The sequence below is a fragment of the Acanthaster planci genome, linkage group LG17 (genome assembly GCF_054643075.1).
Source record: "Acanthaster planci isolate LZ-2023a linkage group LG17, COTS_SCS, whole genome shotgun sequence".
Classification (NCBI taxonomy): Eukaryota; Metazoa; Echinodermata; class Asteroidea; order Valvatida; family Acanthasteridae; genus Acanthaster; species Acanthaster planci.
This window is the reverse complement of record NC_141793.1, coordinates 11,142,006-11,166,436: the sequence shown is the minus strand read 5'-3', so window position 1 is coordinate 11,166,436 and position 24,431 is coordinate 11,142,006. Positions and strand designations below refer to the sequence as shown.

At 43.7% G+C, this 24,431-nt stretch overlaps 2 protein-coding genes across 3 annotated transcripts; one reads left to right on the top strand and one right to left on the bottom strand.

Moving 5' to 3' along the window:
- The first annotated feature begins 1,949 nt into the window (after positions 1–1,949).
- On the top strand, positions 1,950–24,425 carry mmadhc (metabolism of cobalamin associated D). 2 transcript variants are annotated; one of them, XM_022224238.2, is made up of 8 exons: positions 1,950–2,095; positions 2,223–2,303; positions 3,616–3,745; positions 5,918–6,153; positions 6,356–6,458; positions 7,083–7,222; positions 8,095–8,181; positions 22,047–24,425. In XM_022224238.2, exons 2-8 carry the CDS (start codon positions 2,286–2,288, stop codon positions 22,242–22,244), a joined length of 912 nt encoding a protein of 303 aa, XP_022079930.2. In that variant the 5' UTR covers positions 1,950–2,095; positions 2,223–2,285; the 3' UTR covers positions 22,245–24,425. The 2 variants fall into 2 exon arrangements, with proteins under 2 accessions (XP_022079930.2, XP_022079931.2); XM_022224239.2 differs by having other exon boundaries at positions 1,964–2,095; positions 2,208–2,303.
- On the bottom strand, positions 9,630–17,672 carry LOC147796354 (uncharacterized). The gene is made up of 2 exons (XM_087148105.1): positions 17,435–17,672; positions 9,630–12,703 (listed from the first exon to the last, which is right to left on the bottom strand). The coding sequence occupies exons 1-2, from the start codon at positions 17,435–17,437 to the stop codon at positions 10,670–10,672; spliced, it is 2,037 nt and encodes a 678-aa protein (XP_087004231.1). The 5' UTR covers positions 17,438–17,672; the 3' UTR covers positions 9,630–10,669.
- Positions 24,426–24,431: the final 6 nt, after the last annotated feature.

The window sequence follows — 24,431 nt, the reverse complement described above, 5'->3', positions numbered from 1 at the left end:
ACATTCGATACTTATTTGGTGTGGTAATGTTTCATCCACTGTTTATATTTCTGCCAAACTTTGTGTAAAGTTTTCAACAATAGGATCATGCTGGTGAAATTGAAAACTGGCGAAGTTGGTTTTGTCCTTGGTAACACTGGCATGTTTACATGTAATGGCCCCAGGCAATGTCCAACACCCTTTTTTATGTGTGACAGTAGTACAGATTTTGAGTCTTGAATCGCCGCAGACCTAAACACCTTAGTGTTACCACGCAGGTCGAAACATTGAGAAGACGTTCTTTTCGTTTCGCTGTACATGTATCGGATTTTACGATGTTTTATGTTACTGATACTAGCAAGACCTATACAGTGCCTAAAATCGTATGCAATTTTCCTTCTCAAAAGACGCAAAATATTCCCAGAAGTGAAGATATTTAAAAACTACTGGGAAATAACCCTCGATCTCCAAAAAGTTAATTACACTCTGATTCAGGAATCCAGTTGAATATACTCATCTCAAAGCAAAGTAGTCGCAACAGTACAGGGCAAGTGCAAAGTTGATCAACCTGTAAACAATGTGCTAAATTTAGCGCATTTTATAAACTGATAGTGTCAACTAAACCAGCAGAAGGGGGGGGGTGTATTCGAGTTGGTCCAGGTTCGTTTGGGCGAGCGCCACTATTCAGCCTAGCCTAGCCTTGCATGCACTGTAGGCGCGGATCTGCCTCTGGATGGACCTTCTGTGTATGTTTTAGGCTTATAGCTACACCATGATAGAACTTCCGGATTCCTGCTGACTGCTGGAATTTTCGTCCAAGTTAATTACCGTAATCCGTTATCAACACCTCTTATCCAGTCAATAAAATTACTGGGGACAGTGTTTATGGACAACCCAATTTAAGTCGGTCCTCAATCCACTCACAATCAACGTTCCAGTGATAACTGCTCGTGGCGTGCATCCCCGGTTTCTGGCGCCGTGCTCGCTTGTTGCGGCTGGGCCGCCGAGGCTGTCCAGCCAGGCGGGGCGCATCGTACCACTGACGGTGCAAGCTGTGCGGTGCAGGCTGCGCTAGCGCAAACATTGCGGTGTGAGGCTCAGGCTGCCGAAATAAGGAGTGGCCATTAACCAATTCAGTTCATGTGATAAATTTCTGTTAGGGACTTGTTCAAATCCTAAACAGGCGCATTTTGTCAGTAAGGAGAGTCACCAAAGAGCGAAAATATAACAGAGAAATGATCTCCAAAAACTTGTGTAAACGCAAAAACTGCCTCAAACTGCTTAGTCGCCGACGCATAGCGCGTGGGGCGGGTGCCCCCTAGAGACATGTTTGTAATTTTTTTTTTTTACATTATTTTATTCTTTCAATTGAAAGCACCAAATTTTCGAAAGGCTATGCTTTCACATTTCTTGGGAGGTTCCTTTTATGGATGAAAAAAAAAAATTACCCCAGTTTGTAGAAAAAAATCCCACTTCGCCTCCTGACTCAAAGCCTAGCTAGATACGCCACAGTGCTTAGCTAGGTTAAGCAATCCCTATTGTCGGTATGCAGTTCACAGGAGTTCTTGTGTTTTACTTGTCTGAAGTTTGCTTTTTGTTTCTTGGGTTTGTGTCCATATGCTCACTGTTACCTAGTCATTTCTGATTCTGCTAGGATTGAAAGGTCAAGCTCGTTCTCCATATTTGTTCTTCAGTCTTGGTTGTTGGAGAAAACTCGTCGAGCATTGGTTCCGCTCAAAGCCAAAAAAATCTGGTCGGCTTCGTTGATGGTTTATGGACTCAAATAAAAGTAAAAGGAAACTCATTTCCAGAAAATTGATTATCATTCTTCAAATGAGCATCCCAAAATAAAATGTTGCGCAAACCACAATATTAATCTGACATTATTTGGGTATTGGCCAAAGAGGGCGCTATTTGTAAGCGTCGTGCGTGTTTGTTTTTAGATTGGTTCCTTAGCGAGATATCCTCAATGCTTGCCTGTTCTGAGAACACTTGAGTCTAAGAATCAGACGGTAGAAAGTTGTGGTGAAATTTGTATCCAAATTTTGTGTACGTGCGAAAGGAAGGTTGCATTTATATTTGATTTCTACTCATACACCGTGGACATATAACAGCGGTAAGTAATTTTACGTGAATAAAAACTACTCCAGCGTGTACAAGGTTCCAATTTTTCATGGAAATCATCAGAATTTCGTACTTATTTCTTACAACATGTCACTGACAATCAGTCTTTTAATATTCAGACGCCCGAGATCGAGATTGACAAGTTATTAACCCTTTGCCCGCCGCCAGTACCACAGAGGCCGATGAACAGCATGGCCAAAGTAAGTGCTTTTATGTAAAACTAAAATGCAAAGAATGTGTTTTTTTTGACAGGAGACAGCTATAGAATATCATGAATACAGGGCCACTCGGTTTGAACTTACACAACAAATATAGGCCCCTAACCTTTTTTAACATTTGGACATGGTCCGGCATTTCCCAGTTGAAGGGGAAATTTCTCTTTTCTTCCCATATGTGAGTAAACCATATTATCAGATTATCATTATTGGAATCTCCAATTCTCACTCAATCCATAGACAAGTGCATTAGACATTTTAAGGACAGTTTAGAGGTGAATTTTGACTCGGGGGTAAGAGCTATTTTGAGTGGAATGAATTAATCCAAGCAAAAGTCTGTGAAAGGTACATGTACTTGAACCCAACTATCGCCCGACCATCATGACCATGTCTGAATGTTAAAAAAGGCCAAGTTACTCAGACTAGTTTGGATGTGGATTTTTTTACCATCTCCATTCATTTTGTGTTGCTTCATTCATGTCGTTCTCGAAAAGAACTCTTTCAACATCTTTGCATGCCTGTAGCCACGCCTTTACATTCCATATATAAGGCCAACGAGGTCATAAAATGGCCAAATAAAACAACTTTTTGATTGGATACCGCATTCCGCATACTGTACTAATCGACTCGAAGGCAAGTTGATGGAAACTGCACTACCGTGCTGATTCGTTGTGGGAACACGTACACTCAGGCAGTGTTTTCGCATGTACATGTACGTGTTTAGTCTAGCCGTGTGTGGTGCATACCCAGAGCAGTGCGTATGCATACATGTACATGTATGGGTCAATAAATTGCAGTTGCAGCAGAATTTGAAATTCTATTCTCTCTTCAATTTAAATCGTTATTCACTGTCCAGAGCCTTTGGAATGAGTTCAACCTTTAATCACAGTGTGAGTGTGATCAATTTTTAGGAAAATCCCTTGTCAAATTTGTGGAGAAATTTGCTAATGAAAGATGATGAAAAGCCCTCGTCACTTTTCCAGAAGTGGCTGACAAGAACCTTAAGATCAACTTTCATCGGCCTAATAACATCATGGATGTTACATATTTATTAATCTGGACCTTATTAGTGTTGAGTGCAATTGGTCGATATTCCTGCTTGCTCGGCTCTTGTTCGCTCGGTCAATATCATGTCATGCTTTGTCAATTCCGCCGCCGGCCAATCTCCTGTTGTTTGTAATAAGACAGTTGTGAAAGATCTTCTCAAAAGGAGAGTAAAGTTTAACGATGACTTAAGATTTGAAGATCAGTGACTGGCAACAGTTTTCAGCACATATCTCTCTTCTGCTTCCTGTAGTTGTTGAGCCGCACTCGTCTCGTTAGCTACCTGCCGGGTCTGAAGTCCCTCCAGCAGCGAGCAGCCCTCGTCTGCACCCCCAGGGCGGGCTTCTCTTGCAGCAGTGCCGAAAGCGAACAAAACACTGAAGGTCTGTAGTCCTCGAGTTAATTTTTGTGTTTCTCCATTAAGTACCGGCCGGGGTAGCCCCTGGTCAATTTTGGCAGAAATCCACCGGTGGCTTGACCAACAGCTTGACAGTCGCTCAAACTTGCCTCGTGAAGCTGCATTGGCATACAGGAATAATAGAGGTAAAAGCATTAAGGCGGAGTCAGAGGGCAAGGGCTCTGTATCACTAGGATAGACTCAGGTAAACCTTGTGTGCATTCTGAATTAACTAAATTAATATAACTAAGAACAGCCTCCAAGGCACCAGTAGTCCATGTACATAACCTCTATTTGCTTACTGAAAGAATTTTATATCCGGGAGAACACAGATTTTTCCCTGTATTGACCTATTAGCTGTCTGACAGAAATAACATGCCCTAAAAAGTCAAATTTGAGAAGTGAAAATATCGAGGGAATTCACTGTAGAAAAACACTTATTTTTCAGACCGGTCTCATAGGGTTTATGCGTAGGGTGTCAAGTGGAACTCTTTCATCTGTGCACATGTGTCAGTCCAAGGCCAACAGCACCTGGCACCAGTTCCATGGATACGCGGAGCTGAACATGTTCCTTGAAGACTTTTCCACTGAAAGCAAAATGAGTGGTGAACCAAGAAGTACAGTGTGCTCGCACGTGCTCCATCTGTTGTTCCCATGTGCTGTGCATGAGTAGACGTGCCCTCCATCATGGCTCACCGTGCAAGCCCTCTATACGGCATACATGTATAGCAATTTTTTTGTTGCCCTGTATTTACTTCTTTGCTTGAGAAATTTCTGGGCTCACCAGCAGTCTGTCCCATTCCCCACATGGTCAACGTCCTTTTCCCACATATGAGGGGGATGGATGGAATGGTGCGTACAACCATACCTTATTCAAATTCGTGATTGAGGACCAAATTAAACAAATACGTCATGGCTTATTTCCAATGGATAGCCCCGGTTAGATCTCTTGGTTTTAGAGGTGATAGACTCGTTTCCTTAGCTTTGCCTTGTGAACTAATTTGTCACCCTCCGATGGACCTGTGCACTGATGACGCCACACTTTATTTATGTGCGTGCTCTCCTATGGTGCCTAGTGAGACTTGAACCAAGTTGGACTTGCGTTTGCTCTTCCCCAGCCAGCCATCCCTTCACTGTACACAGTTGTGCTCGGCCGCTCGCATAACTTCTCATAAGGCGTCCTCATTTGATAGTCTTTCCGCGATATCCGGCATCAACGTCTATTGTACATGTACAACGAGTGTCACACGTCACCGGTTAGTAAGTCTGACTTGACGGATAAGCCAATCAGACCCCCTGTCGGTGATGTGTAGTTATTCATAATTGCACGTGAATGACATGAATTTGCATAATGTATATGGAATTTCCACCAATCAAAGAAGTCAGACTTGGAATTTCTACCAATCAAAGTAGTCAGACTCGTAGACTCATTCATTATAACGGAGGTGTGAACATTGTAACAGTCCAGCAATTTGATTGGCTGCTATAAGCTGATTCGCTGTGTACAAACGGTTGGCAGATTCGTCAAGTTGGGATTTCGCAACTCACAGTAATATGTAGACACAAGAGGGCGGGAAGCAAGTAACGCCGTGCAGCCTCCATATCCAAAGCATAAATTCAAGACATCACGGAGGATCCCGACTTGAGGTCACTTCAATTCACACATAGGCAGTCACTGCTGAGCTGCCTATCTAGAGATCAGTAATTAGTACCCAGCCCTACATCTTGGAGAGCTAACATCAACCCTTTACCCTCAAGCCATGTTTGTACACTGACTGATGTCGTTGTCAAGGGGTGCTAAATTTCTTTTCCAGTCAGAAGAATGAAGGTGCAGGAAAGTCATTTTTTCCTCAGAGCAGTATTTTTTGCTTTCGTTTCACTTCTCCTGAATCTGTACAAAGTCTTTTCAAATTTGCAATTCCTTTTCTGAACAGGAGAATTTGAGACCATGGTGGCAGCAGACGTACTGATCCTTTGTCACAGTATTATTGCACATGCTCAGAACTGTGTACTGGTATGCGTTCTCAGAACAATGCGTGCATGCTCAGAACTGGTAAAATGGGCCGGCATGGTTGCGACCACCATGCGTCTCAAAGTCTCCCATTCCCAGTTGCATGCCTGAAAATGAGTAAGCATCAATTGAATTTTTGATTTTCAGATGTGCAGTGCATGGCGCGTTCGTCGGGAATTTCCGACGCCGACCTCGGCCCCGTGGGCCCGCCCAATCCTCAGTTCCCGCTGCCCGGCAACACGGGATTCGCATCTCAGGCCGGCGCTCACAGCGCCTCGTTCGTTCCGGTTGCCCGCAGAGTGGTGCCCGACATCCTCACCCGAGCGCTGCCGCAGGACCGACACGCCGGCGTTCTGGCCCAGTTTGTGAATACAGCGTCAGAGGTGGGTTTCCCTTTAACGTTTTGCATACGGTTTGTGCGGGCTTTGGAAACTAGCTTGTTATTAAAACTTTTTATTTGTGGGGTTTGGCAGTATTTCAAAAATTTTTTTCTTTTGCTTTTTTTTTTCGAAAATTAAACATTTTGAGCTATTAAAAAACAAGCTTTTTTTTTTCTGTCCGTTTGACTGTTTTATTACTATGTAGGAACATGATCTCCCGGATGAAACCAAAGACAAGGAATCCTTCAAGGACCACCCTCAGGCCCTGGAGTGCATCGCCCAAGACTGCCCAGAGAACCTCAGAAAAGGTAGGCGACACCCTCTGGCACATGGCTCCTCCTTTGTTGAAATTGAATTCAGAATTCCCAGAGAACGTCTCAAATCTTGCAAAGTTTAATAATAACAGCCTCTGGAAAAATACTACTTGTTCCAAAGCAAAACCCATTGTTCCTTCTTTTAATAGCAAAATGCTTGTTCCAAAACTGGAACAGTCGAGTACATGTGTGCATGCTCACAAAGGAATGTCGTGTTACTGTTATTTTACCTTGAGCATGATATGCTTTTGGAGGATCTGGTTACCCAGATTAGTGGCTTGCATAATTTGTTTAACTTGGAGGATTGAGGACCGTTAGTGTTACTGTGGAGTATCTTAGTGTCCTGGGCTTGACGGAACTTATCGGGGGCTCGAGCCCACTCTGTGGAGTTGTGATGCGTGTGTCTGTAGGCATTTAATCACATTTAAAGTTGCTAGTTACATTTCCCTCACTACATCCCGTGTCCAGTTCAGTCTCGTAATAACAGAACATTTCATAAATGTACCACAAATGCGAACTTTGAATTTTTTTGAAAAAGCATGATCTCGTTTTGATCTGAGCAGAGTAGAAATGGCAGAACTGATTACCCCTCCAAATCCCTACTTTTTGTCGGTGCAGATTTTCTGGGCTTGTTCCCCGGGGTACATCTGGAGAGTTCGGCGAAGCTGACCGTGGTGACCCTCTGCCAACGGACCAAGAACAACATGACCGGCTGGAGCAACGAGGTGGAGGAGGAGAGAAACGAACTCATGGAAAACGTAAGCCCCCCGTGCCCGAGCTGACTTGGCTGCGGCTTCCAATTACGCGCGTCTCAATGGGTAGCGACGCAGCCACTGTCCTGGACCCGCGTGTAAATGAAAGCCGCAGCCAAGTCATTCGGACGTAGCCAACAACTGCGAATGATACGGTTTTTGTCTGGATGGTTGGCAGAACACGGCCAAAGGAAAAGTAGTTGAGTTTTTGGTCACCCGATCTCACCTCGACAAATCACAGGGAACGCCCGTCCGCTCTGTGCAGGAGCATGAGATGGTCTGTTTTTACGTAGCGATGTCGTCCTTGAGGTGGGAACGCACCGCTAGCGTGCAGGGGTTTATTCGTGCCTGGCGGGGAACGCATTCAAAATTGAAAACTTAAGTTGCCAACCCAGGAGCCAAATGTTTTCGTAGAGAGATTGTGCCGCATTTTCCGTAAACTTGTTGTGTTCAGGGTTGTTCATGACTGCGTCGCGTTTGTGTCTGGCATCCCATCCGTGGGGTGGGCGATAGACATATTATTCTCAGTCGTTTCATGCCCAGGAAACTGGAGATAAACACCGACCGGTGAGCAAAATGAGCCAGTTCGGTATTTCAAAAAAAGCAAGGTCATTCGGGAACAGAGTCCGCATAGGGCCACGCTGATATAGGACAGTCCTCACGTGTGCGTCCAAATGTCCTCAGACATGCGTCCGAATGTCCTCGGACACGATTCATTTTGGGCATACGCCTTTGGAATACCAAACTGGCTCATTGTCTGAAAAGAGACTTGCTATTTCTTTTGTATTTGCCCCTCTGGTCTTTCCAAACCTTTTTCAGCAGTTCAATAGACGTTATTTTTGTGCCTTCTTGTTTTTTTGGCCCCCACATGCGTGCAGTTTTTTGAGAGTGCCAAAGAGATGTGCAGAGTGCTGTCCGAAGCGGGTTACTGGGCCGACTTCATTGATCCATCATCGGGCCACGCCGTGAGTACACTGCTTTTCTCGTCCTCATATGTCCAGCTTTGCATTTTTGTGACACACGATGGCGCTGCAGCGGAGATATCACTTCAGACGTAGACGGCGAACCTGAAATACAGCTCTCTCTCACTCTCTCTCGATTGAGTTTTGCCACTGAAATAAACGATAACAACAGAGAATTTCACTTGGTGAAAACCGAAACTTACTCCAAATTTCTGTACCCAAATTAATATGACATTGAACTTTCTGTGATAAGGTAAATCATATCACGACATGGGAATTACCACTGCACACTTTCAAAAAGTCCTGAAACGGTCTTACGTATGGTAATGAAGCAGCAGGAACTGTATATCAGTTATGCCATAGACAATTCACAAGGGTATTTGTGCCAGGAACTTTCCGGATATGAATCCTCCAAATTTTTCCACAGTGCAGGAAACCAACAGAAATTTTTTTTGCACTTCGACTTTCAAGGCGCGTATCAAGCCTCTGAGGTATTACGGTAACAAGGCTCTTCCTTCCTCTAGTTTTTGCAAAATCTTCCAAAGCCTCTAGAATCTGTGATGTTAATGGTGAATGCTACAAAAGCTTGCCGGCACATTTTAGTTTTTGAAGGATCCATCTTTGCAGGATGGGTTTGAATTCTACTCTTGAAACCACTTCTGGGTAATTCCAGAAATTAGAGGTCCATTTTTTTTCGTGTCCCTGTCACATCTGACATATGACTTTGTAAGTTAAGAACACATTTTCTTCACATTTTTTTCACATTTCCAAGAGTGATGAATTAATGCAAATTACCTGCCAAACAAATAGTAATAGTTTGAAATCAATTCCAGTGATATTTTTATGTCAGATAACAAAGGTCAGACGGAACAGGAACACGAAAATGTCACGCTTCTGGACCCCTACTTTCTGGAATTACCCTGGTCTAAAAAATACACCCACAAGAACACGTTGTCATAGCCCCTTTAAAGTCCAATTAATCCAAGCTGGCCATTGGTGCTATGAAAAGCTGCAGTAAAACTGAGCAGCAAATAACGGTTGCTTTGCAATTCAGGACCTCAACGGCACCTTCTACCCGCGTGGGATGCAAAGCCCTAATTAGAAGCACCGTCAGCGGTGGTCGTTGGCCATTGCCTGGATACCGAGCCAGATTATTGGGGCAATTGCTGTGGGGGATGTGTCTGTGTTGGAGCACAGTAAAGTGTGCGAGAGTATGACGCATGCATTTTACATGTATACGAGAAGGTGTGAAGACTCAAGGCAGGAAAAATGTCACTGCACTTTTTTCGAGCTGCGTCTTTTGGTGGCTCTCTGGATGCCTGCACTGTCTCCCGTGTAGCATCAGAAACGTTCCAGGGGAAAAATGTTTTGAGAGTATGGAGAGTGTCATCTTTACTCGACTTCATGAGCCTTTAGTATCGGGAATTAATTTTAAAACTTGGGGCACATGGTCAAAAACCTCATTTCTAATGAAACATTTAATGACTCTGACTCCTTTTACTATTTTTTTTCTGAAATCATAGATTTTCATTCCTTCAGCTGCTCCAATAAATGGATCAAAATGTTACAAATAATATACACACATTTGTGTTAGATGTTCCTATAATTCTCAACAATGTACATGTTTTAATAGATTGTTAAGGCTATTGGTACTAGTGCATGTATGTGGCCTTAAAATATAACCTATATTATGCTTACAGTAAGGTATAGAAAACTGACAGAACATGAATACTTGACAACAGTGTGTATTGAAAAGAATCTTTTAGAGGTGCAAACCATTATTTTTCATTTATCAACTTAACGAGTGCAATAAAATGTAGAGAGTAGCCTCATCCCCCCCCCGGCAAAATTAATATCTGAATTGATCCAGAATCATCACAATTTTTTACAGGCATCACGTTCATCAGTGAACCACAAGTACATGTAGTCTAGCCTTTTTAGACTTCTCCCCAAAGGTTCAATTTTGAATAAAATTGTCGTATGCGGATGCACTCAAGGCACGTAATGTCGCAAAATGTCCCCCGTGGGAGATTTTTTCTTTTCAGAGGGTGATGTACTCAAAGGATTTATAAACACTGGCACACTGTTACAGACAATGCTGAAAGATCCAGTAAAGGCTGTTTTACGATCATGAACATAAGTGTCCATAGAGTACCGAAGTGTGGCGTCACTGTGAACCAGAAAGTGCAGTGCAAACGAATGGAGTACGCGCATGTGTTGGTTTACGTGCTGGTTCTAGCACTAATGCCTTTTAAACACTAATTGTGCGCGTGACGTATTCACTTTGGTACTCTATGGCTGCTCAGTATTTGGTGATGGCTGTCAAAGTTTTGGCCAGATATCCGTAATGCAGATCTTTTGACAGTGGTGATGACTTCTTTTGCGGCTGTCTTTATTGAATGTACACGTAGTTTTATAGAAATGCGGAAAATGTGAAGGACTAGGTTCGCGTATCAAATCATTTGGGATGTAGTGTTGACTGGTTTTGCCGCTACTCAAATGGAATGGGATATCTCCACAAGCAGTGGCTGCTCATGTCTAGCGCCACCAGGAATCCAGTCCTTGTCACGGCAATCCGCCGGGTGTACGGCGCGATGAGATCCACCAGGACGCTACTGATGAAGCGATTCGTGTCCAGGTTGAGGATCTGGACCCGGTTGTCGGACTCGTTGTGGACCAGGAGGTAGCCGCTGGCCGTGGCCACGACGGCACCAGGCTGGGGTAGCTTGTCCAGGGATCGCACTTCCTTTGTGTACTCGCCGGTGGGCTTGAAGATCTGGATGCGGCAGTTCTTGGCCTCCGTCACGAAGAGGTTGTCGCTGGGATCGATGAAGATGTAGTTGGGAAAGTCAAACTCGCCGGGGCCCGACCCGTGCTTGCCGATCTGCCTCCAGAGTTTGCCCTCAGATGAGAAGACAAAGACACAGTGGGCCCCGCGATCGCTGACGTAGACCTGATTGTCAGAGTTGATGGCAATTCCGTAGGGCTGCGTGAAGTCGTCATGGCCAAACTCTTGGACTTGACGTCCCTGGAGGGTCAAGATCCTGACCCGTTTGGCATTAAGTAAAAGAGCAGCTATGTTCTTGCTGTTAGCTGCCAGCAGTGTGGGTTCCTGACCAGGGAAGGGGAAATCGTACTTGAACTGGCCATCCGGGGTTAGGCACTGCACACGCTCATTCTCAACTGTGTCAGCGACGATCAGATCGCCCTCGCAGGTCACAAGAACGTCAGTCGGGTTGTCAAATTGGCCTCTTCCGTGGCCGCGCCTGCCCATCTGCTCTCTCTCACTAACGGGCATCACCACATGAGCCAGGAGGACGCCATCCTGCCCGAGCCGGCTGACTTTGATCTCGTGGAAGCCGGCCACCTTTGGGACGTACTTAAGCGTGTAGGTGCAGATGACACCCCGCCGCTGGACGCTGCCAGCGACAGATGCTTCCACGTCGTTCCCCTCTGGGTCCAGAATGGCGATCTTCAGGCTCTGCAAAGAGAGCTTTTGCGTCTTCCCCAACTCCTTGCCGTCTTTGCCCAACACGGGAAGGTTGTATTCGCGCGGCATTTCCATGGCGACAGAACAGTTTCCACCAATGAAGGCCTTGTTGGGGAGGAGGCGGATCGATTTCACCTCCACCTCCAGAGGGCTGTTGCTGATTTGATCCCCGCTGATTTCAACTTGCAGGAAGTGAATGCCCACTTTCTGTGGGGTGTAATAGATTTTATAGATGCCATTCAGACAGTCTTCCACTTTGCATGGTGTGACAGTGCCTTCCTGGTTCCTCAATGATGCACAGATGTTGGCCCCACCACCCCTGCATTCTTCTCCTTTCTGATTCACCCCTTTAACTTTGGCGGTGTTCTCAGCAAGGACAAGGGCTGGATGCGCATTAACTATGGTCCGCGATGGGTCTGCGTCTCCCAGATACACCGTCCCGAGGTGATCCACAAAGTCGTCAAACTGGCGCAGGATGGCCTCGTCGGCACGGGAGAGATGGAAGGGCGTGTTGGCTAGGTCCAGAGCTCTCTGCAACCCCTGCAGTACCTTGTCCAGCTCTGTTTCACCATTATTGTTCCGGTTGCACAGCAAAGCTCCCACGGGGATACCGTTCTCTGTCTTCATGGTATGCCTGTCGGTGGGCTCTCCCTCGGAGAAGGCCACCATGCTGCTGTCACTGTTGAGGCTGGCATGGTTAACGTTGACGGCCATCCTCTTCGGGGCCAGCAGGGCGCGCTTGAGCCGCCTGTGCTCCTGATGCAGCTTGCCCAGCAGGGCCTCCTCGCGCTCCTGCAGCTTGCGCTGACAGCGCTGGAAGCAAGCCAATACCTCCTGCCGCGTGGCCTCCACGTTGATCTCCAGCTGACGCTCCCGCTTCCCAATCTCCTCGTGGAGTTGCTCCAGGTCCCTTAAGGCCCGTTTGGCCCCTCCCTTTGCTTCCTCTTCCATCTCTCTGGACGGGGTCTTAGTGAGGTTACTCCCCAGGACCTGCTCCCTTGTCTCATCTTCCCCATTCCCGTCCATTTTGTGCGTCTGCCAAAGATACAGAGAGCGAAATTCTGTAATCACAATATCACATTAAAAACAAAAGCATGAATGTCGAGCTCATACTTAACTTCGCACCTTCACGGGACCCAAGTGAAGTCCCACTTCAAAGGTTCTGCTTACCATTAGAGATAAATTGCCACTTGCCATAGCAAATACAAGTACACGTACATGTTAGTCCGAGCTTACGATTAGTGTATGTAACAGGTTATCTCGGAAATCTTAGGTTATGCATAATAAATTCTGTAAGTAAAGATTCCGCGCTCAACTGGATAGATTGGAATGAAGCTGTTAATGCAGAGGGTTGAGTTAAGCCTGGTTTCCATCGGGTCGTTTGTAACGCAGACGGTCCGCAAGACGTCAAGATGCAGACATTCGCGGAAGAGACGCGGTGCGACGTGATTCCACGTTAAACAAAATGGCATCCAAAATTTGGAAAATTTTTACAAAAAATGCACTTTTTACAATGTAGGTGACAATGTTGCCTCCTGAAGCCAAACTGATACTCCAGTTTGATGTACATGTATTTTGTTTATGGTCTGCTATTTTGTCGACAATTGGGGCTGCACATGTGTGTCGCTAATAGGAGACAATGGACAAACTGAGTGGTACTAAGCGAGAGAAACATCGTACGCCCGTCACTTCAGCGTGCGCGTTTGTATAAGACCTACTCAGCGACTCAACACAGACAGTCGGCAAAGTTGAACCGAGCTCAACTTTGCCGATCCGTCTGGAGCTGGTTTGCGTATATCTGGGTTATCGGCAATACTTCCGTTTGACATGTCTCCATGTGTCTGTGTTTGCAGTTTTGTATCTCGATGGCGTTGCTCCCTGCGTTTCTGACGTTGATATGGAAACCAGGCACTAAGTGCAGAAGTCTTCCATTAGTCAGTCATGTAAACAGGGCCCAGGTTTGCTGCAGTTGTACAGTCATTTGCAAATGTTTAGGACCACCCGTACAAAATGCATTAACCTGAAAAACCTAATATCCAATCCATGATGGCAACTTATGTTTATTTTCTATGTGTAACCTCACTATCTTGACTGCATTTCCATGATTTGAAATGCTAACAATTTCCTGTGCCCTCTACAGTGTATTTCTGATTACTTAGACTGGCTTTTTTTTTTTACCCATGCTGCCTCACAGACAGAATGTCATACCAGACCTGCCATTGCCAAAAATTTCATTCAAATGGATATAGCGTTAAACTGATATTATGCACCACTGTAAAAAAAAGTTCAGTAATCATTCAGTGAGACAATGTGATGCAGGCCCAGTGACAGAAACACCAATGAATTCCAGTGGTCTTAAACGTTTGCAAATTATGACGGTATTTGAAAGGCTCTGCATTTTGTGATGCCAGTGAGCCCGTACAAATTAAAATCATCACACATGTGCATGTACCTGGGTGCTTGTCTCCGCCCGATTAATTTGACAAGCAAATGCCAGGTTCTGGGAACATGTGGCAATGTGTGAAGGCCAATTCTGTGGCGCTGCCCCGTCACAGCTGTGGCCTGTCTGGGGGGGGGGGACACATGAATATTGCGCATTGGCCTTTGACCACACTCAGTCTAACCAGATCCGATGGAATTCACACGTGTATACAGTAGGAAGTTTTCAAGTGTTTTCACATGTACTGTGCCTGTGTACTGTGTACACCTTTCATGCCTATTCATTGAATTGCATTCACCTAGTCAGCCGACAGTCATTTTAAACACAATTGACAATGCAGAGGATGGTCCTAATACCCAAGACTGCATAGAGCTCATAATCTCCAGTCCCGCCCTCGCGTGTTTTTAACATACATTTACCCGATAAGTCCACCGCAGTACGCGGACTCAAAACTTGTTTTCTTTCTCCTGCCAAATTGCCGTCCAAAGGTCAATTACATGTACATGCCAGTTAGAACTTTGGATGTGTTTTATGGGGCGAGCTCACACGAGGCATTAACCGTCGAGTGTTTGTTACATTCGGAATTCTTGTTTGGCTGCTGTGCTGTGCACCCCTGTTTGTACTCAATGTGGTTGATGGGAATGTTTCAATTTATTTGGGGGGGGGAGAAATACCCCAACGCTGTTTTCAACGTTGTCGTTGGGGGTATTTTGTTCATGCATATGGACAAGATTTCCTCCCTTGAAGTCACGGTACGGTGCACTTCTATTCAGTATCTGATCAAGATAAATGCATGCATGTACAGATGCAGGTTCATCAAGAACGCATGGGGGATAGTGGGCGCCATCTCCCCGTGTGGTCCGTACTCTTGTTTTTAATGAACCCAAATCCAGCCGTGCGTGTTGCTGTTAAACTGTCTGTCATTTTTGGGGTGTTATTTTTTTTTTCTTTTGACAGCAAAAACTAAATGTCAAATTTGCACAGAAAAATATCTATTTACGGATCGCTCAGTAAACTCTGGGGTCCAGTTTTTTGGTGACCCTGCCACCTTTTGCATATTTTGTGAGCTTAGAGCGCAGTCCTTCATTTCCAAGAGTGATTAAGAAATGTAAGCTGACCAAAGAAACTGTCAAATAAATTACACAGGTCGGTGTGACAGGGACAAACGCACATGTACACGTACATGTACGTTGTCACACTTTTGGACTCCAAAAGTATAGTGGACATGTGTATGCAGAGTTTCAACAACTTCCGAGCTAAATTAAATGGAGTACCAATATCAAAGTAATTTTAGGGATGACGGTACAGCTGTTTAACTCATCATTACTTGTACTTTCACACGGGGGGTCTTCATGTTCTGAAGTTGGCCAGGTCTGAAAATGCCCCAACGGATAGTTCTTAATTACTTAGATTTACATGTAATTCTGCAATTTTAGAAACTTTCTGGCAACGTGTTACGTGCCCGAGGAGATGGCGTTAACAGAATTCTGAAACCAAATCAGATTTGTGAGAAATGTAAGTAAAAGGAAGCGGAAGAGAAAGAGCACCAAGACTTGCCTGGGAGAGCAGTGATGTACACACATCCTGCTCGTAAATTTACCAGTTTGTTTTGTAATAGCATGACGGAAACCTTTCTGAGCCAGCATTGTCCACGGAATGCTCTCTGAGCTGTCTAAATGCCTTTTTTGGTCAGGTGCCGTGGGCCAAACGTGCTGTGAAGAAGGCTTCCTTTGTACATGTATGTAAGTGTTGTCAGCCATTGGAAATAGAGAGACTGAGTTTCTGTTCTTTAATAAAAATAAAAAAGTACACTGTACATCTTTTGTCAGTGATGCATTTCAGCCGCTGCTGTTGTTGAACCACAAATAACCTCGAAAATGTAATCCCACCTACCGTTATTGTATTTCTGTATAGGATAGATGTGGATTACATTCCGGGTTTAGCATGTTTAACACCCTTACATCACAAAATTGATTCACAATGAAAGTAATACTGTTGTAATTTCTTTACCAATTTACACCCGGTGGCCATAGTGTGTTTATGCATGCCGGGGAGAATCATTTGCACACTTAGGTATTGTTTAAGATTTAGTTTCGCTTTGATGTCTTTGGCTGGAAAGTGTGGGTTTAGTTTATTTAACCCCGTAGTGCGTGTGTCAAGGCGTGAGCCTTCTGAACTTCAATGTTGAAATATCATTTTTTTTTTTTTCATTTCCTTGTACCAGTAAATTCCTTGTATAACTGTAAAAAGTTGAGTAAGTTTTTTCTTTATTCAATGCCGTAGAAATTTAGCACCAATTATCATTTTATTGGAAGGAGTAGTCTGGTACCACACTGGCCGTACATGTACAAGTGTAATTTCGAAATGACCTATTAAACTTTCATTTCATCAATAGAAAGGCGTACTGCACTGCTTTTGAATGAGGCCCACTAGCCTTGACATTCCATTCGATTCGTAGGGCATTTCCACTAATGGCTATTTTTGTTGTGATGAAACGTGAGGCTGTATCCGAAAGATGTGGCTATAGCTTGAACAACCACCTAGACCTATGGCAGCTACTGGCTTACGGCTATTCCTTTTCCCGTAGATGCGTGTGTCACCCTAGCCAAAGCCAAGTGAATTGGACAAGGCCTGATTGTTTGGCTACTTTCGTACTGCGCCCCGGTAGTTCAGGCATGCGGCTATCGCCCCCGCGCATTTCCATTTGGACTGTGTCCATGGAGGCTGTGGTCTGCATCCATGGTCCTCCATTCACAGTAATGAGAAATACATCACATGAGATTTCATAAGCCAAGGAGCCAGTTGGATACATGCAGCACATGGTGCTGCCAACATTGCCGTGTTTAGATACTCGGGATCGATCACCCGCATCCCCAAACCCTCTTCACCAGCAATGATTTAGGAGTTGCTTAAGGTTACATGGTTACGGCTTTTAAAAAGGTCTGAGAAGACCCCGATGAAACATCTGAGACTGTTGTTGGGGCTGTTTGCATGTACATACATGCACTTCGCTGTTTAAAGTTTTAATTTGTACGTAAACTGCACAGCCTGTTCGCTGCCGGCCCATCCCTTGACTGTGGTGAGCAAGTCGAAGAGGGCCCTCAGCAGTTCACGCTCAGGACCCATTACGGCTTATAAATATTGGCATACTTTGTGTGCACTGTACACCGTGAATATGTTCCTTATTTGTCTGCTGCCTACCCAGGCAAGGCACAAAATGCCAGTAAGCTGAAATATATTGTCTTAATGCCGCATGCTGTCACCTGCTCGTGCATGGCCATTGTGAGCAGACTAGACTGCTGTGCACTCTGCTGGTAGGAACTTACCATACAATTTCTCACAGCATCCCGCTGAAGAGGCAGTCACACTCGGTAGATGTTCACTGCGTGGGGTGTTTGATTTTCCACTTGTTCAATAATGACCCAACTCAAAGCCTGGACTGCAGTGACAGAACCGAGATTTCAGTTGTGAAGTCCCTGCTAGTGCTCAGAGCACAATCTGCTTTCCACTTCACTGGCTGTCCTTGGTGACTAAACACAGTCAGTTGTCATACACACACACTCACCACACACACAGGAAACTGTCCACATTGCAGGGCCCTCGACACCACGGCACTGTTTCTGGCCAGTCAGCAGTCCAGGCCCCTCCCCGTGGGTAGCTCAGGGGAGGGTCCCCCCAGCATTTGATTGGCTGGCCAGATCCTGCTCCACACACAGAGCACATTCTTGCTGTATATTCATCCTGATATGTGGGGGTTATTACAAATATAATCCCTGATGTGAATGCCGGTGTATTGACTGATTCTGTATTGATTCTTAAAGGGGAATTCCACTTGCAAAATACACTGTACATACATGTACATGTACATGTGCAATGTGCATTGCAACTCACCTGTCATGCAAATTTTATCAAAATTTGGCGGCTCCCCTCATTTTTTTTTTAAAGTTTGGTTAGTTGGTCTTTGAAAGAATGGTAATAAATATTTCACTGGATAGAATAGGATAAAACAGAAAAAAAATAAACATGTACAATATATGGGATATTCCAGAAATTAGGGGTCCAATTTTTTTTGCATGTCCCTGTCACATCTGACATATGATTTTGTAAGTTGAGCTAATGCAAATTAGCTGCCAAACAAATAGTAACAGTTTGAAATCGATTCCAGTGATATTTCCACGTCAAGTAACAGACCAGATGTAACAGGGACACAAAAATGTCACACTTTTGGACCCCTAATTTCTGGAATTACCCCTATGAAATAAAGGATGTGACCTTGACATATTTTGCTTTGTTAAGCCAATAAGTGCTTATGTTTGCCACTCCATCCCGCCTTCTTGTTCAGCCTCAGCCTTGAATATGTTATAAGGTTGAACAAGTTGAAGAGTGCCTGAGTAGTTACATGTACATGTACAGGATTTCTCTTCATGCGATTTGAATGGCATGGGCCGGGGAGATTGTCCATGGCCAGAATGCGACAAAATGAAACCAAAAATCATGTCTTCTTAAATATACAGTTAACGTCTCTGCCTCCCTCTTAAAATGATAAAAATAACTGCTCTTCTGAAGATAGGGACCGTTTTGCCCGCCTAAACATCCATGTAGTTTATTGTAGTAAAATGAAACTGTTTTATTGTCATTCCAAGGCCGAAAGCCACCCCAGTAAGGTCATCGATGCCAAGTCACAGTCCCAAGTTTTTGATCAGGAAACAAACAGCTGACCACTCACAAGACGGAAGTAAAGCAGCATTACTCATATCCAGAAATCATTTCCTCATCCTTGTTAGTGTTTAAACCTGTTGCCATGGTAACTGTTCATGTAATTGTTGCTGAACACAACATTTCCTCGTAATTTTCTTTCTTTAATATGTACATGTACATTGACTGTGGCTAATTGTTTCCCCCCAGTTCTGTAACTCACGGTGAGCCCTATTGCCATGGTAACAGATAAGATAATTATTTTAGTACACAAAGATTTTACGTGTAAACTGATTAAAATATGTACTTAGTTATTTAGTTCCAAATGGAAAGTGGATTAGGTTTTCTGCTGGCTTCAGTACAAAGCAGATGCCATTTTGAAATGGTAGTGGAAATTGATATCAGACTGTCTTTACGTGTAAATGTTAAAGCACATCAAAAGTACACTGGCCAACGTTTGACGATGGCTTTAAGAACCTAGTGGAACCCTTTCACAGCAATTTTTGTCCACACTTTTGTTTGGAAAGGTTTGTCAAAGTTGTCATACTTTTATGTGCCGTTGTGGTTGGGAGTTGACAAATCTGTTCATATTTGGAGTGTGGGATTTCCCATTTGTGTCAGCTTCCTGGCAAATCCAGTGCTATCAGGTGGCTTTGTTTGCATCCTTTTGAAGGAGGGCTGGAGTTTTGTTTTGCGGAATTTGGTTTGGTCTTTGGACTCATTGGCTCTTTGCTACTGATCTGTTTGATTTTTTTTAAGAAGGTTTACATAAAAAATACCTGAATAGTTACAAACCGGATGTCCCATTCTTTACATCGGTACGTCTGTAAAAAGATGCCTCAGTTTATCATTAGTTTTGATTTATAGATCATGATTTTTTTATCATTTATTTATCATTAGTTTTGATTTATAGAAAATCTATAGATTTTTTCACCTTTGTGCCCTGAACACCTTTTGAAAGACGAAGTTTATCAATTTGACTTCATGTGGGTTACTGTCGACGACTGTTAATGTGATGTTGGATTTTTACATGTACATGGATACTAAACTGAAACTGGCAGAAACAGCTAGACAGGTTCCTTGTTCGCATTAGGTTCAAAAGTTGAGACTCAGTTTGCGATCTTTTCCACAGGACCTGTCTCGTGCTTTCCTGGTTGTTTTTTTTTTCTTTGCTGGTTTGTCTGTGATTCCGAAATGTGTACTCATACCATTGCCCACTATTAAACTTTAATTCCAGCCTGAATCCAACTCGTCATTGAAGTCTCAGCTGTGTCAGCATTGTGTCCGTAGCATCGGGAGATTTTAAGCCCTTGACTTGGGTGACTCTGGCCTAATGCTTCTCTGTGTTCTGCCTCACGAACAGTATAGACATTGTGTATCGTTAGGCCACATTTTACTGTCGGTTTGTTGGGACATTTGGAAACCTCCAAATTTTGCAGTCGCACGCCAAGCCACATCTGCAAACTAAGTCAACCTTAGTCTGAAAAATGGCTTAAGCTGCTCCATTGTGTGTGTATGAGTCGTGTAACGGGGTCGGCGACATTTCCACATCAGTGGGTGAAATAAAAACTGAGCAATTTTTTTCTCCGTCTCAATTTCATCGTGCTAGAGCCATATTTAGAGAGCCAGTTGGAAACTTGTTTTAGCCGGGTTCGTATATCCCTATGATGTTGACCTTGGTTCATTTTCCCAGCCATGAACTGTGAAGGCACCTGCTCAGTGGGTTGGCGACCTCCATGTACTGTACGTGGGTTGCGGTTGACCACTTGCTGTTCTGCTCTGAAAACAGGAACTAACTGAAGCCATAAAAATTGTACTAATAATTTCTTGGCATACTCAATACATGTAGTATTAAATACATATGTTCAAAATGGGTATTGTGCATTTTTTCACACAAGTGAGCGTCGTCTGAAATATTTTATGCCAATGTCTTGCAGCCGTAAAGAAAAGATTTGAACATATTAAATTGTTTTAGTTTTTTAAAAAACTTGAATCACATCAGTGAAGCATTCAAAAGCATTCCACTACAACTAAAAAACTTTGAGGCTTCTTTTATGAACGGAAGAGAGAGACCAAAGACCTGAACTCAAATTCAGAGAACTCGATCTTTAGAAGCAAATCTGGCCTAAATTTTGGGGATTACTCCAATGCTACTCCCAAGTCTGTAACATTGCGACAGTCTGCTTTGAGAAAACCCTATCTTTATCCAGTAATAAAGAAGCACACATACATGTACACACACACACTGTACTTTTTGTGTGTACATGTACACTTGTAAATCCCAAACTAGAGCTCCAGATCAGATTTCACAAAGTAACAAACTGAGCCGGACTTCAAGTCCAACAAAACTAAATTCATGCAAGTCTGTGAGGTTTGATCTCTCAAAGTTGTTAGGACCGCTGAGCTTTCTTTTAACAGGGAATTTGCCTGACTTTTATAGTTTTACCCCGTAGGCTTAAATCTGCAGGTCGGATTGTCAAAACCGTTTATCATAAATTTATGATATGTGAGACATTGTGTTTAATGCTTACATCGATGTCGTGTGAGCGCCTGCAACAGTACCCTTGTGACCTTAGTGAGTCAGTATCCTGCGCAAAATCTGCTTAATTTTGTGGCAGTGCTAAGCATATTAATCAAATCCGTGTGCTGATCAAAAGTGGGCCAAGCATCAGTTTTACAAGTTGCATCCATTTCCATGCGGGCGGGGCGGCTGTTGGTGGCGAATTCTCGGCCGTGTTTTTGTTTTTTTTTCCCTCATTCCAAACGGGATGTTGTTTTTTAATAGATATCTTTTAATCCCCGTGTGGCATTTTTCACGAGCCAAAATTTTTCATGCACGTCATGCAAATAGCTGTGTGAACCTCTGGAATCAAAATTGGGCACAGATTCCTCCTCCCTCCGGGGACCATCAACTGACATCCCCAGTTTTCGGGAGCCCGGAAATCATGCTCTTCTCCTGTGACCCCAACCCTGTCTCCTCCCAAAAGCAAACACACGATAATGATGGTTGGCCATTTTCACAGTTTATGAAAACTGCATCCATAGGCTATTAAAACCCCTCCCCCAGCAAACATTCTGCATGCTCGTTGAAAGAAAAGAGAGAGGGAAAAAAATGGATGGCTCGGTGGAGATTCCATCTTAAATCCTTGTCCGCTTTGGGCTCTGGCACCTGCTTGTAGATGATAACCTCGAACCGTATCTAACAGCTCTTCTGTTTCCTCTGTCATTCTCTAAATTCTCCAGTTCCTTGGCGACCCCAATCCAAACACCACCCTCCTCGAGACGGACGAGAGGTTTCGCTCGCTGGGTTTCGAGATCGAGGACCTCGGATGCTGTAAATGCATCCGGCATTCCGTGTGGGGCACCCACGCGTTCGTCGGGACGATCTTCACTAACGCCCCGCCCGACTGCAAGCTAATATCGAGCATTCTCAAGGACTGAAATGAAAATACCGATGTGCATTGATGGTGCATGTAATGTGTGCTTTGCAGGGGAGCTGCTAATCACTGGCAGAACGGGGTACCAGCTACAGTGTCATGAGATACACACTGGGGTCGACTGGTTTACGGCTGATTTGTGCTGAGCATCTCTGTACAGTATTGTCGTCTTAGCAAGACTGTGAGATCTAGGCTGACATGTCAGTGATACTGAGGGCAGGATGCTGTCACTGTGAAAAAAAATAGAATATGACATAATACCCACGGTTCCCCCATTCTATTTTTAGCTGCAGCACACACATACATATGTACTGGTACATGTTAGTTTTTTAAACCATCAGTCTGATTAAAGTTGTGGAAAAGTGGAGTTCAGTTTACAAAATAATACAACGAAAAATTGACAAACTGTTTGGAACTCTTATTCAAGTTTAGGAATCTGGAAAGAAGAGCTGTTTTTAATGTCCCATTTTTGTGCAGATTTGCGGATGCTGGCAATACTTCTCGAAAATCAGCAGATTAGGCTTGGAAAATTTGAGCCAATCTCAGAAAATTTCGGAGATTTTAGTCATTTGATTTTAGTCATGTGACCGTTGTGGCTGCTGGACTGAAGATATCTCTCGGCAGCATTTATGGTCTGGTGGAGTGGTAACCAGACTATTGCGAGATCAGGAACAGAGCATGCAGATAAAAGTGTTACACCACAGAAAGTTGGCTCACTTGTGGTTACGGCTGAAAGTTACCAGCTGTGCTCACTGTGCACATTTCTGCCAGGAAATATGAAACAGATTGAAGTAAAAACTGCAGTTAATTTTTAGTCACTGTTGGATAAATTATACCTCAGAATTCACAAGGCCACCAAGAATGGACATTTCCCCCCTTAATTCCTGCTGATTGGCCGACAGTGGTATGGCGAGTGTGAAACCTTGTGCAGATTATTTGTGACCTGTTCCCATGAAGTCCAGACAGATCAGTTAATTAAAAACAAATCAAAGTTTGACATGTTTAGTTCTCAAGTGAATTCAGCTTTCCAGTTGGTTTTCTTTTTCACCTTCTCCCAAGAGACGGCTCTCATTTTGCCTACAACTTGCATGGGCTGCCAGAGTTCGGTTGGTTTTTTTAAATTTTACCTCCAATTCGTTTAAATTCTAATGGACAATTGTCCTAGTGGTTGTGTTTTCATTATAGTATTTATTAGTACGCGTATTGTTACCGGTATTCATTTAAACAAAACCACCGGGACAGTTGTCCATTTGAATGTAAATGAATTAACTGGGCCTTTAAGCTTACGTAGTGGTTCTTTCCTCGCTTCCCACCTTTTTGTGGGTTTTCACCAGAATATTTTTCTGGGGTTTTCCTCCCACCTCTAAACACTGTAACTTCATCTCATTGTCTCCTCTCTACAGGTTTCTTCAGGCTTTTGAGCGACTGTGCCCAGGGCACTTTTGAGGAATCCATGGTTTCATTACCAGGGAGACTTAAATAAATCAAAAATAAAATAATGTTCTGATCACTGCGTGGGATTTTTGACACTTTACTTTGTACCAACGGCCAACCATAGATACAGCAGCCACTTGTTGTAGGAGAAACACATCTGTGAGGTCAAAAGAGCAGAACCTTTACAACAAGTAGGGATTTAGACCCTAAGCGTTTTTGCTTTGTGCTACTTTGTCTGGCCTGGATTTTGTGGGAACAAGTCATAATTTACATGTATATTGGTATCATATTCCAAGAACTTGTTTCCCGGTGTTAAGGGATAACAAAGGATGGGAGTACAGGTTTGGAAGCTCATTTGTGATTTACAAGACATTGGCACTGCTCATAATGTGCAAGTCAGGCACTAAATTTGTTATTTCATAGTTTCCTTGAATCTTGTTTTTCCTCAAGTTTCCTGACGACTACAGCGATGTTGGTTCATATTTTCATTTCTTCCAATAAACATTATCAAATGTTTTCTCTGTTGTATTCAAACCATGAAATTATGTAAACATTCTAAACCTCATTTGGGGTGGGAATTTATTATTTTAAACTTTGTTGAAAGCCATTTGGTTTGGTTAATTTTTCTGCCGCCAAACCTCAGAAATTGGTCCTGGAAGTAGGGTTTCGTCTGAAGACAGTGTGCTTCTTGCATAGAATCTTGTATGAACTGGAGTAAATTATTAAAACAATGTGTTAATATTGGACAAAATTGTGG